The sequence below is a fragment of the Helicoverpa zea genome, chromosome 6 (genome assembly GCF_022581195.2).
Source record: "Helicoverpa zea isolate HzStark_Cry1AcR chromosome 6, ilHelZeax1.1, whole genome shotgun sequence".
Taxonomy (NCBI): domain Eukaryota; kingdom Metazoa; phylum Arthropoda; class Insecta; order Lepidoptera; family Noctuidae; genus Helicoverpa; species Helicoverpa zea.
The window spans coordinates 6,720,083-6,734,084 of NC_061457.1; the positions used below are offsets into that span (position 1 = coordinate 6,720,083).

At 34.6% G+C, this 14,002-nt stretch overlaps 2 protein-coding genes across 3 annotated transcripts in view; one reads left to right on the forward strand and one right to left on the reverse strand.

Annotated features, from left to right (window-relative positions):
* Window positions 1-4,398: 4,398 nt before the first annotated feature.
* Window positions 4,399-6,313, reverse strand: LOC124631398 (40S ribosomal protein S15Aa). Its single transcript, XM_047165773.1, has 3 exons — window positions 6,155-6,313; window positions 5,629-5,926; window positions 4,399-4,518 (listed from the first exon to the last, which is right to left on the reverse strand). Exons 2-3 carry the CDS (start codon window positions 5,922-5,924, stop codon window positions 4,425-4,427), a joined length of 390 nt encoding a protein of 129 aa, XP_047021729.1. The 5' UTR covers window positions 5,925-5,926; window positions 6,155-6,313; the 3' UTR covers window positions 4,399-4,424.
* Window positions 6,314-6,774: 461 nt separating this feature from the next.
* The window catches only part of LOC124631043 (protein sidekick), a 34,662-nt gene continuing 27,434 nt past the window's right edge, over window positions 6,775-14,002 (forward strand). The window contains exons 1-2 of one of the 2 annotated variants that reach the window (XM_047165149.1): window positions 6,775-7,030; window positions 7,136-7,293. In XM_047165149.1, the coding sequence (XP_047021105.1) occupies window positions 7,185-7,293 (109 nt within the window). In that variant the 5' untranslated portion in view covers window positions 6,775-7,030; window positions 7,136-7,184. Of the gene's footprint in view, window positions 7,294-14,002 lie in introns of both variants that reach the window. The other variant, XM_047165150.1, reaches the window with a different exon arrangement.

A 14,002-nucleotide genomic window follows, 5' to 3' on the forward strand; every position in this document is an offset into this window, starting at 1 on the left:
ACGTCACGCCCATTCAAAATCACGCGCGGCATTGCGGGATTCAGTGTGCCATACCTTGCGTCTCGCCCCGCACCTACGCGCGGGGGTGCGTGTTTCTCCGCATGTATGTGCGTGATCCGCATGAACGCGCGTGGATGCATTTTCAGTGTGTTGGACTATGCGTGTTTTCCATACAAACGGAGATATTTCCATACAACGGAAAAAAACGCATCCACGCACTACGCTGCATCATGCGGGGCAGTGTGATAATCGCCTATTTCGGATAATGAATGGGACCCGCTGCCCCGCTGCAAACCAAGCATTGATTTGAAAATTATCTAAGCCTTTAACTTCGATTTTAGAATCAAATCTATTTAGATCTTCGATTAAAATCGAAGTTAAAGGATTAGTTTGCTACTAAGGGCAGCATGGGTCCTATCCAATACTTAATACTTTTATTGCTTTCCATATAGATAAGCGCTTACATATAGACCTGTAGATTTTTACATTCTTTGTTTTGAATTTGTTTATATTTGTTTAAAAAACAGATTTAGAAAAAGTCGTAGGGTTTAAAAGATAAAAAAATAAACGTAAAATACACTTATTAAGTCTTAGTTCTTAAAGTATGCAGTTTGGAGTCTAGTGGGCTCCGATTCTCCTAAGTTAATAATGTCAAAATCGAATCGCAATATGATCGTAATAGCATTTTTAACCATATCGGGCATTCTGCTACTAATAAAAAGTAGAAAATAAATAATAGTTTAAAAAAAAACTAAAAAACACGCTTTTTATAGAAAAACGAACTAAAAATTAGAAAATAAATTTTAATGGATTTAAATTAAGAAAACAGTGTTAAAAATTTCAATGAATATAAATTAATAATAGTGTGAATACAAAAAAAATATTTAAAAAAGCGTGGGGTGCATGGTGTCAATAGTTCTAAATATTTTATTGACAGATATGAGTACAGTGATTTTCATTTCGATAATATCTTAAAAGCACCCCACGCTTTTTTAAAATATTTTTTTTGTATTCATACTATTATTAATTTATATTCATTGAAATTTTTAACACTGTTTTCTTAATTTAAATCCATTAAAATTTATTTTCTAATTTTTAGTTCGTTTTTCTATAAAAAGCGTGTTTTTTAGTTTTTTTTTAAACTATTATTTATTTTCTACTTTTTAGTTTGTTTCAAAACTATTATTTGTTTTGTAGAATTAAAATTCTCTTTAGTATCATTGACATATATTCTAGCGATAGACAAGAACATCCATACAAATAATTTACCCGCTTATGTCGTCTGTTGACATCTCGATGACGTATTGTGACATGTAGTCATCCTCATTGATGTTAATTGCAGAAGTGTCGCTCGTATTTTGCCTACATTTTTCATTACTCAAAAAGTTTATATCTAAGTGAATTCAAAATCATATAATATATCAAAAAGTTTATTTATATCTAATTGAATGCAAAATCACGTAATATATTAAAACCAGGAACTTATTTTTAGGGTTTTTAATATTAATTACGATGTTTTTTTTTCTTAAGAGGGCTATCACAAATTTTCGCGAATTTAATTATTTTTTCTTGAAAGTAAGAACATACCATGACAAAGTGAAGTCTGTTTTCATTGATATTTTACCTACTGCCAGTTTTATGGCACATCTGTTTCTGCACGATTTTCTTAATCCATAATTTAAGATGGCGGGCGGGAACAAATTAATGCATATTTGTAAAATTGAATTATAAATGAAAAGTATGATATACAAGCGTTGTAATAGCATGAACAGCGTGTAATTTTACTAACTTGACTCTCGAATTAGTTTATATGTGTAAGTTTATACCTTGATATGTATTTTCTATTTTATAATTGTCGTTTCATAGACATCCATCTGACGCAGGTGTCAAAATCGCTCTGATTTGCCATTTTGGGCACTGCATAGTCTGCACTGCAGTTCAGTGTGGTAAGCTTTTTGTTCGGAACGTTCTATCTAGTACGTAGTACATATATATCGATGCTTTAGTATACAAAAAATTGTCAATATTAGAGAAAACGGCTAAAGATAATTATTGGAAATAAAAATTTACATCGAGTCCTGCCTTATCGACTGTAGAGAAAAATTCTAGAAAATTTTAATTAATTTTCTTACCTTATCGACTATAGATGAAAATTATATAGGTAAATTAACAAAAATCATATTTTGCAAATTGAAAAGCCTAGAAGTCGGTGTCTAATGGATGTTACTAAGTTAATTTTGCCACCGACTTCTAGGCCGGTGCACCTAAAATTAGTTTTTTTTTTGCTTTTTAGTGTTTTGGGAAGTCGGTTTAATTTTTTTGTAAAAAGGTTATTTATTCAAAGCTTTTCAGTGATACGAATAGTTGTCACTATCCATACATGTGGGAAGTTCTCATCAATACAAAGAATATAAGTCCAAACGAGGTATTTTACATGTTCAGTTGTCGAGTTCCCTCGACTTTCTCTGGTCTCCATCATCAGGTCAGCTCCAAATCTTCACTGTTGCATAGGTCTTGTCAATACGAATAATCTAAGCCCAAACACGAGGTAGTTTACATATTCAGTTGTCGAGTTCCCTCGACTTTCTCTGGTCTCCATCATCAGGTCAGCTCCAAACCTTCACTGTTGCATAGGTCTTGTCAATCTAAGCCCAAACACGAGGTAGTTTACATATTCAGTTGTCGAGTTCCCTCGACCCTCTCTGGTCTCCATCATCAGGTCAGCTCCAAATCTTCACAGTTGAATAGTGCTTTTAGGCGTACACCTGAGTGTCAAGTTTTTACCCTATGTATGCCTACAACTTTTGAAGGTTGCCCTCGATTTCTCAGGGTTTCCATCATCAGATCCTAACCTGATGACTATGGGACCAACTGCCAGCTATTCCGAGTCGAACAAAAAAAGAATCACGTAAATCGGTCTATAAACCTCGGAGTAATCGATGTGTATGTGTAACCTCCTCCTTTTTGGGAAGTCGGTTAAAAATGGAATAATTTTATCAAATTAGTGTATTGTCATCGGTCCTCAATAAATCTACAAAGTTTGAACGAAATCTGGCCATTTAAAGTGGGTCAAAATCGCGCCCAAAGAAGTCGGTTACAAACATACAAACATACAGGTGAAGCTAATAAAAAGCGTGTAATAAAAGACCAATCGTATTCGATTGACATTTGATTGGTGTGCGATTGGTCTGCTATTTTGGTGATTTTGGTCTATACGGTAGTTTGCTCTACAATCATATTGCAATCGTAAATCATTTGCAGACAAAATGATTCATTATTGAATGACAGAAAAGGATAAAAACGTTTATTTCAAAGAAAAAATAGCGGAATGCCACATACGCTTCAATCGTAATCGAGTCGGAATCGGATCTCAGTCGAATCGAGTCGAACCTCAATCGTATGTCCCTTAAGTAAAATTAGGAGAATCGGGGCCCATGTTGCCAAGTATCAATGATGTTCCGTTAGTAATTAAAAAGTTATAGGATAATTTACCATGAATAGATCACTGTTTACAAAGCAGTCGAATATCACGACGTTCTAAAGGAATTGCATGGTAAAATGTATGCCAATAATTTGTTTAATCATTCAACTATTCACTTGCAAAATTTCATGTCATTAAATTCAGTAATTAAAGAGACAATTATAATACCCGTGTATAATACTGACGAAGCATCGAAAACCTACCCTACATAATCCGACCAAGTTCGGATAGCTACAAAAAAGCGGCCGTGCAATATATTTAGGTAACATTCATTGGGTAACATCCCAAAATTTCTGCTCTCCACCCACAATTTTTGCTCTTTTGAGACCCTCGCTACCTATCGCTCAGGATTCTACTTTTTGAAACGCTGCGCTCGCGTTTTTATTCTAGCTTGCTCGGTCATCGAAATATAGGCCGCCGCCGTTTAAAACCAACTTTGCACTCTTGTATGACAAATAAGCATTTCGCCTCAGTAGCTCAAACATATAGGATTTGCTAATTAAAAACAGTGAACAAAATCGACCTTTACTCAGTTGAGACAAAGCATGGCCTGATAATTCGATATGACCATAGTCTCTCACTAGTTGGCCCAGTGTTTTAAATCTGACCCCAAAAAGAACAAAAGACATTCAGAATAAAATTTTGCTCTCACTGCCAAAATATGTGTGCAGCACGAGAGCAAAGCTTTTTGCTTTTCCTGCCTTAGAATGACTACCATTTGCCATTCCTATGACACATTTTGGAAGATTTCAATTCCACTCTAGAAAGAATTCGTGAAAATTGCCTATGTTTGATTATTTTTAAAGTCGTGACTGGCACTTTCGTCTAAAATGACTACTGGCTCATATTGGCAACGCAGGCAAATTGAATAATTTAATTTAAAAAGTATGAGGTATATAAAAAATTAAACAACCAAATACATTTTCATTTATATTGAGTAAACTTAGAAAAAGAAGCCTAAAATTTTTCCTCCAAGATGTTTCCTTCTGGCTTCTTCATGGTCCATGATTCCACCACTGGTTGTGAGGACCAGGTAGCTGAAAACAAGAAAGTGACAGATTAGAAATGTCAACAGAAAAGAATTTATCAAGGTTTATCTATTGATCAGGTTTTATCAATGAAATAAACTTGTCCAAAATATCACTAACAATATCCATCAACATGAGAGATATCAATTTGTGACATTTTATTCGATTTAGCACAACATATCAAATGCCGACCAACAATAACCATTGGCGATCCGCGGTAGTTATGCAGGTGATACCTTAGCACTTAAAGCAGTTGGAAATACATGATGTATTACAACTCTTTCAGTACAAATCTTGTTTTAATTGTATGTTAGTGTCAAAATTTCTTAATTTATTTAAAATGATTTTGTTATTTAACTAATCTAGTGAACTAATTCAGCAATCGAAACATTTTCAGTCAGTGGGTCATCTTAGGGGCGATTTCAATAAAAAGTGCTGAAATTTAAATGTTTATAATTCTTTTTCAGAACTGTCCACACATTTTTTTTAATGATCTTTCCCCTAACAATGTATAGCCATTTAGTCAGAATTTACTTGTAAATAAATTGTAAATAGAGAAATTAAGGGATGTTGCATAAATGTGTGATTTCCGTAAAACAGACAGATTATAAATACAGTTAAATCTAGTAATCATATGCTTGACATTTTATTAATATTTAAAATTAAAGTTACTTAGATGTAAGATCTGCTCTCATTCAAGATAAAGAAACATGACATGAATTATCACCAGAAATTACTTAATCAATACTTATCTTTTAACCAAGTATTATTCTTAAAAATATTTTTATTGCTCATATTTATGTATGGAACTGCTGTATGTTTTCAAAAATTACTGACAAAATTGAGACCAAGAAAGGTGGGTGATCAGAGTGCTTATGTATACAAATGACAACTTTCTTTTATATCAATGGAAACTAAGTATTTCCGGGATTCCACACATATCCAGCAGGAGAATAGGTATATTGATATATGAGAAGTTAGAAAAATGTACATCCCTTCACTTTGACATCAATGTTGTCACTATACTTAAAAGCAATACTGTTACACTATACTGCAGGCTCATATAAAATACCATTGCTCTTTACAGTATATAAAACTTAGAGGCAGTAGATAACTTACCCGAACTGTCGTGACGGTAGCAGGTTAGTCCACCTCTCGATGTCATTGATTGGTACGTCGAAGCGGGGTGAAATGACTCCACATTTGTTCAGTCTGCCGGTGAGATTGACGACAATCTTTCCAGCTCTGTGGTCATCGACGATCTCAAACTCGCCGATGTAACCGTGCTTCATCATCACAGTCAAAAACTTGACGATAACTTTGGAACAAGGCCGGATTAGCACTTGTCTTTTGCCGCGCTTCTCGGCATTGTGGATTGATTTGAGGGCATCACTCAATACGTTCATACGCACCATGGCTGAAATTACAGAAATGTATGAGTTAAACAACGAGTCCTAACCAACAAAACCGCAACAAGGAACTTCACATCTGCACGAAGAAATGTCAAAACACCGTGAACCGTCTGAGGTTATCACTGATCATCGATTCTTTTAACTAAAATATAATGCAGAACGTAGTTCACAGTAACTGCTTTGCAAAATTACATACTTTCTAGGTATTTAATTGCGTTAAAAACAACGATTACCTAGGATTTAATATCCGCCTCAGCGAACCGAAATGACAGAACACTTCGAAAGAAATATTTTAGTGATGTCCGATAGGGGGAGCAAAATAGAATCGCCTAAATGTGGAAATTATCTACTAAATGCAAACATATGAATAAAATAAGTGTTATTTTGTTGATTTTCAAATTATATTAATAAAAGAAAATATAGTGGTAAGAGTTAAATTACCAAGTATATGTGAAAACGTTACTACTCGCACAACAATCACCCAGAAATGCTGAATGAGTGATTTCTTGCCTTAAACCTAGTTGTTTTGCCTATGCTGACATTATAAATAATTATCAAACTCGTAATTTAAAAAACTTGGAATTTATTTCGTCTGTACTCAATACGTCTCTTAAAATTGTATATCACACAAGTGATATTTAAGTTCCTTTTGTTACATGGCAACAAAACAAGTCGACTAATTTTGCAGCCCTACTCGTGTGAATGAAATATTAAATGACCGAAGCATTGAATGAATGAATGACGGTTGCCTCGCCGCCTTTGTTCCGAACCCGATTGTAGCCGAAGTTTACCGAACATACAACAGAGTGCTCGAAGAAACGAAACAAAAAACATATTTTTGCCGTATAGTACCCGTTTTGCTCGTCAAGTCAAGTCGCGTCCTTCGGGCGATTGTGCAATGAAGTTCATGTCATGAAACTTTCGAAGTTTGTAAAACTTTCAAAAAATAATTTAAAGATGATGTTAAACTTATAAATAGTGAATTCAGTGAAATTTAATTATGTGAAAGGGTATATAATCTCTTCATTTATATATATACAAAGTTGAGTGAACTTATGAAGTTGTGAGTAATCCCTACCTTGCCCATGCAAGGCGAGCGAATTCCACAGGTGAATAACGAATGTTGTGGCAACTAAAATCCTAGCAACCGAACGAAAATGAGCGGATTCTCTGTAGAGTTTAATTGAAGTACAAAAGTGTTTATTTTATTCAAGGAAGATGTAGACAAAAGTGTGAAACACAAACAAGAAGATTTAACGTGTCATGGAAGAATTAGAGCGGTGGTTCAAGATGTATTGCAAACAGTTTTTTGGCACTTTTATCATATTATTTTTCTTCTCCATAAATCCCATATCTACAATCAACACTACAGGTAAGTCGTTATTAGTATTTTTTATCGGAAATCGCTTATAATTAAAAAAAATGCATTCTATTGTTATACTTTTCGAACTCAATCAGTTCAAAGTACTTGAGCAATGCTTTAGTTTCATGATAGTTTTCGTAGCTTTTTAAAATATTATTTTTATTAACATAATAGTTGTAGCTTTTTATAGAAGTTTGAATGCTTGCTAGGATATAGTTTTTCAATTCATAAAGCCTAAACAACAAACTTTATTAAAGTTTAATTTGAATAAAATTGTCAACTGCTTATGAAATTAGTGAGGTGAGAGTGAAGATACTTAATGAACTTCTATAAAAAACTTACAAACTGTAGTATTTTTGGTATTATCTTTGATATGAAGGATCTTCAATACATCTTCACTATTTACCTATATTTATTTATATAATTATTCAATATAAGATGTAAATTCAACTTTGTCTAGTTTAGTAGTAGCAGTGCCGGAGCCGTGTTCCTAGGATGAGTGTGTAATTGCAGGGAACAGCTTATGTAATAATTAAAACGTTTAAATAAGAATTTTTGGAAAAAAATTGCTGTAGTGTCGGAAAATTTGAATCCTTAATAGGCACATTTTGATTTTTTCAAGAACTATGTTGAGGTACTTGTATTACCCGTAGTCATCAAGTTTATATTGTGCAGCATGTTGGTTATGCGTTTAGCTAAACAAGAGTCCTCTGATGAGCTAAACATGCCCAACTTAACACAACTGATCATTGCAGTCAAGCATTTATTTACCACCCGCACCAAGCAATGCTTAGCTTAAACTTATGATCTATCCAACAAAACGGTCATTAGGTACCTACTCTTTTGAGTAATTATGAGACGAGTAAGGAATAATAAGCCCAGCGCCTCACAAATACACAATACCACCCTGTGCTAACTTCCTGCCAGTATAACTGGATGCATTTGTTAGTAATAAATATCAGACAGATGTCTAGTTACAGACAGCCAATTATACCTCCAGTGGCTTAATCTGTGACAATGAAGAGCATTTATTATATAGCTTCTCAAAACAAAGATGGAAAAAATTAAAACAGATTGTCTCATCAGTATACGAATGGGGTCTTCCAATAATCAATAATTACGATTTCTACCAGTGTCCCTTTAGGTCAAAAGAAAACTCTGAATCCTTATAATATTACTCTATTCTGTCATCGTTCACTCCCCTTAATATTTCCTGAACGCATGAAACTTAAATCTTATACTCAATTGTAACTGTCCCTTGAAAAAATATAAAAAAAATACAGTCATTTATTCATGGAAAACTCTTTCGACTTTGAGAATCGAAATTACATAAATCTAAGATTAGTTGAAATTAATTCATCATATGAAAGGCCTTGTTGTGCACAATGCACACTAATAAGTTATTTAAGTTTTGAAATGTACTAAGAAGTAACAAAATATACCGTTATAAATTAGATGCCTAAACTATTCAAATTTCACAACGATTATACTGTAAACACAGAGAACCCTCAGAGTTAAGCGAGTCCCACTTTTCTGGCTTTTTTTAACATACAATTTGACTCATGTGTTAATGTGATAATCCATACTTAATACCAATATGGTGATTTAGAAATTACTGCGATTTAAATAAGTTATCGTTTTACATATTAACTAATATTTACGCTGTTGCGGGAATGCTAATGTATTACATCAAGTTTGGCTTAGTGTACCACAGAACCTCTCAATCAAAGACTTTAATGAACTTCGCTAAGTTAGAGTGGATCTAAAATATTCAGTTACGAATTACCGTCAGTCCCCCATAACTCTCCTGTTAATTCACAGGCAGGTGGTTAATTAAACGTCTGTCATTTATATATGAGGAACTTAAATTCTAAATTGTACTGAAACTTTACAGTGCCAAAGTAATAAATTGTAGAGTTACAACTTATTTCATGACTCTAATATAGAAGCGAGTTAAAATTAAAAAGTCGTAAGTGCTTAGTTACTTTTTGAAAAGCCAAAACTTGGCAAAATATGTGCAAATTTAAAATTCACTTTTTGAATGAATGCGTGGAATATTCTCAGCAAAAATGGCGAATCGGTGAAAAGGACTTACTCCGCCAGGATCTGAGGACAAGATGTTTCAGAAATGCATTCACGGGCACGCTCCCTTAAGTGCGCGGCTACAAAAACCTAGGGTAACCATGTGCACATGGATAAGCTTAGAAAGTCAAAAATATTTACTAGGATACCCTATCTATACTATGAGGTCTCAAGTTATTAAACTGCCTAGTTCTCCTGTTGGCTGAAAGTCTAATCTAAAAAGGTTATATACTAATCATATCGCATTAGACGTTCCTTGGACAACGAACGTGAAAATATTATGGAGCTAAAAATATGGCAATAATTTGCATACAATAATATACTTCGCATAACTGTAGCCATTACTTACGTCTACAACATTTCCTGAGCTATGGTAACCCTATCGCACATTACGAGAATGGCTGACTTGCTCATGTATTGCCAATGATTTCCGTTCAATACACGTGTAAGTTGTAACTTTTTAAACCCGCATTTCATGAAACCTCAAATAAAATAAGTTCCTGATTGTAATTTTAAAGAAATTCAAGCTGACGGATCCAAGCCCGATGAACGGCTAAATGTAACCTCATTTCATTTTATCGACTGATATTCATCTAATAAGAAGGAAACAAAATTCAACGAAGCATTAAATAAACTGTATTCTTTAAAACTAAATAAAACCCACTCTCTCCCTACTAAATCCCCAATTAGATTGAATACTCCCCATCGTAAATTGAAATGGCCGGCCTCAGCAGCTAGTTTATTTCAAAGAGAAGGATTTTGTAGTAAGAAAGTTTACCCTCTGAGGCAAAAACCCGGCGACGAGGACGCGCAACGTGCGCGAGTCGGCGGTAAACATCATCATAAAAGCTCTAGTCTCGCAAGTACGTAGCCACTACGGGAACCTCCTGTATGGGGTTATTAATATTAAAACACCGCGAACCGCGTAAATACAGGCAATGAAGGATCTGGCCTTTACATAGGTCCTACTTTACTGCAGAGTTGAAACTCCTCGTGACGTGATTTCACAATGAAGTACGTACTACAAGGAAATGCTTGCGCAACAATTAGGGGTTTACAACTACAGTCAATTACATCAAATTCATATAAGTTTGTAATTAAGTAGTCTAGTTAATTATAAACACCCCCTCCGGCGCGGAAAGAAGGATGTTGTACTTTGACCGTTTGGTCTGTATTTCTGTATGAGTCTCCCTGGCCCCACAGGCCCGTGTGGAACGGATTTGAATGTGCTTATTAATCAATTTTACTCAACCTTTATTAAAAGTTCTGAAAAGGCTTTTTCAATTAACTTTGATGTCTTATTATCACCATGGTATTTATAGAACTCTTTAAGTAGGTAGGTTATTTCGGTCAACCGATGAAGTTGTAGTGAAGAAGGGTGCAAGTGTGCTGGCCGCTCCTAGAGGTAGAAAGTGATTTGTGTTTAAAAATCTTTGTATTCAAAGAACGAACTTGGACATAATGTTTTCATTTCAATATTTTATTTTGTACCATGTACCTTCGTCCAGAAAAACTTCTGTGATACAATTACATAATAGCGTACCTATATATTTATTCATTTATTCAATTTTATGACGACACTCGAACGGATGTGGTAGGCAATTCCCAGAAGATAGGATAGTTTTGGGGGACTATAACCCTAGCGACCCTTATTCATTATTCAAGTTATGCGACAAATCTTAACTGTATTTGTTTGCAGACACCCACAAAAGGCAACCCACGAGTATCCGTCAATATTGACGCCGAAAAGTTACTTTGTGTTGCCGTAATTAGTAATTTAGATCCGCCTCCGTTTATGACGAGAATGAAATGTTATAAAATGTTTCTGTATGGTAAATAATCACATTAAAAATGTATTTGCACTAGACATCAGTGTCCATTTAAACACGAGTCCATTAACTCGCTATTGTTTGGCCGTCGCCTGTTGATCGATCTGATCGGCAATAAGCCAATCTGAACATGACTCCACCATCAACACGCTGTTGTTAGCGTTTTCAATTTACTTAATCGTGTGGATTTCAAGCTCTATAAAGCTGGCAGTACAAAGTGGGCAAAAATTAAAAAAAAAAGCTCAAAATTTGTTGCTAATTTGTTGCTAATTAGTTGCCAAATAATCGATTTTTTTGCTTTTATCGATTTCGAGAAATCGTCAACAATGCTAGCTTCACCATAAGCTGGCATGGATTATAAGATAAAAGTAAAGGTAAAATAAACAAAATCACTACAAATTTGTTGCTAATTTGTTGCTGTATAACCAAAATAAATTTGAGGTGCAAAAATATTTTTTTTTTCAAATAGAAAATTTTTATTTGCTTTGCGCGCTTGAATGTCAATTGTTTCATGAAAAAAATATGAAATAAATTTGTTGCTCGTCACAGAACTGTTCCTTGTCACTTAGAGAACCAGCAACTAAATAGACACCCGACGATCGGGTGTCTTGAACTTCGGTGACTAACAAACCGGCCATGCTAGCTTGAATGTCGATTTTTCCGGTGAAAAACGTTGAAATGAATTTGTTGCTCGTCACAGAGGTGATTAATGTCTCTCAGAGAACCAGCAACTAAATAGACACCCGATCGTCGGGTGTCTATTTAGTTGCTGGTTCTCTAACAAACCTACCTCTAACAAACCGGCCATGCTAGCTTGAATGTCGATTTTTCCGGTGAAAAACGTTGAAATGAATTTGTTGCTCGTCACAGAGGTGATTAATGTCTCTCAGAGAACCAGCAACTAAATAGACACCCGACGATCGGGTGTCTTGAACTTCGGTGACTAACAAACCGGCCATGCTGGCTTGAATGTCGATTTTTCCGGTGAAAAACGTGGAAATGAATTTGTTGCTCGTCACAGAGGTGATTAATGTCTCTCAGAGAACCAGCAACTAAATAGACACCCGACGATCGGGTGTCTATTTAGTCACCGGAAAAATCGACATTCAAGCTAGCATGGCCGGTTTGTTAGTCACCGAAGTTCAAGACACCCGATCGTCGGGTGTCTATTTAGTTGCTGGTTCTCTAAGTGACAAGGAACAGTTCTGTGACGAGCAACAAAGGACGATGGGCGTTTTGGTACCCTGTCCAACAGTGCTGATTCTAGTACCGTTGCGTAGGTCTTGGCAAGGCAAAAAAAATTTAATATGAGGACTAGTTCCAAATCCTTGTCCATTTCACGTGACATCGACTAGCAGAATGTGTAATGTTCATAAATCGTCAACGTAGATGTAGTTCTTAAATCCAGCTGTATTGAATAAAAACTGGTAAAGCAACAAAAAACAGGAATTTGGCCTTCTTAAAATGTTTGCCTGCCGACTGCTTTAAAAAAAGACTGTGCAATCCTTTGCAGTTCACGCAGAACTAGATTATGTATTTGATGAAAGTCTTTCAGTATTTACAATCAATTAAGGTTGCAAAGTCAGGGGACGATGTTAACATAGTACATATTACGACTTAATCTTGCTCCTCAAGAGGTGCTGAGATAATGATGAATTTCTTCTTAAAAAAAGATGAATAGAAATGTTTTGAACTTTTGTCAAATCAGATGACTATTGTGTTTCCGTAGTATGACTCCATAGACTATCACAACTTTTAGATTATAATAGAGTGTATCTCAAACAATGTAAGATGTCTAATAACTGAGTTTAAAATTATTACACTGACGACATATGCCTCTTAATGAATTTGCATATATGGATGACATAATTGTTTCTATGTCGATTCAATTTTTATCGTTACTCGGATCGGACAGCTAATTGAGGCAAGCCCCATAGTTTTTATTATTCTTCATGTAAATACCTTTCTAATGATATATCATACGTTACTGTTGGAGCGGGTACCAAATCCCATACAAAGTGCCCATTGTCCTTTATTTCATATTTTTTTCATGAAACAATTGACATTCAAGCGCGCAAAGCAAATAAAAATTTTCTATTTGAAAAAAAAAATATTTTTGCACCTCAAATTTATTTTGGTTATACAGCAACAAATTAGCAACAAATTTGTAGTGATTTTGTTTATTTTACCTTTACTTTTATCTTATAATCCATGCCAGCTTATGGTGAAGCTAGCATTGTTGACGATTTCTCGAAATCGGCAAAAGCAAAAAAATCGATTATTTGGCAACTAATTAGCAACAAATTAGCAACAAATTTTGAGCTTTTTTTTTTTAATTTTTGCCCACTTTGTACTGCCAGCTTTATAGAGCTTGGATTTCAGCATGTATTACGAATTATTATTACAAAAGATATTTTTTCTAGTAAAAAAAGAACTTTCGATTTCCTTTAATACTTTCACCGGACTGATATACCGTTATTTAGAGTAATCGCAAGCTTATATGTGCACTATTCCTACATAAATCGTTAAGGAAATGTTAAACCTAGGTATATGAGTCTCCGTATTCGAACATAATCGTATGAAGGAATAAAAGTACATACGAAATTAATAAATAATACTTTGCACAGCAGCACAAATTATGATAAAACACATTTTATTTAAAACTGATGAACAACCAGAAATACTTTGGACTAATGCCTCTGTTGGGACAGTAAAAGGCATTGAAAAAACCATTACGCACCGTATTTATGGAGCCTAACGCGATACAATTAGGTATAAATTATACATACTTAAGTACTATGGCGTGT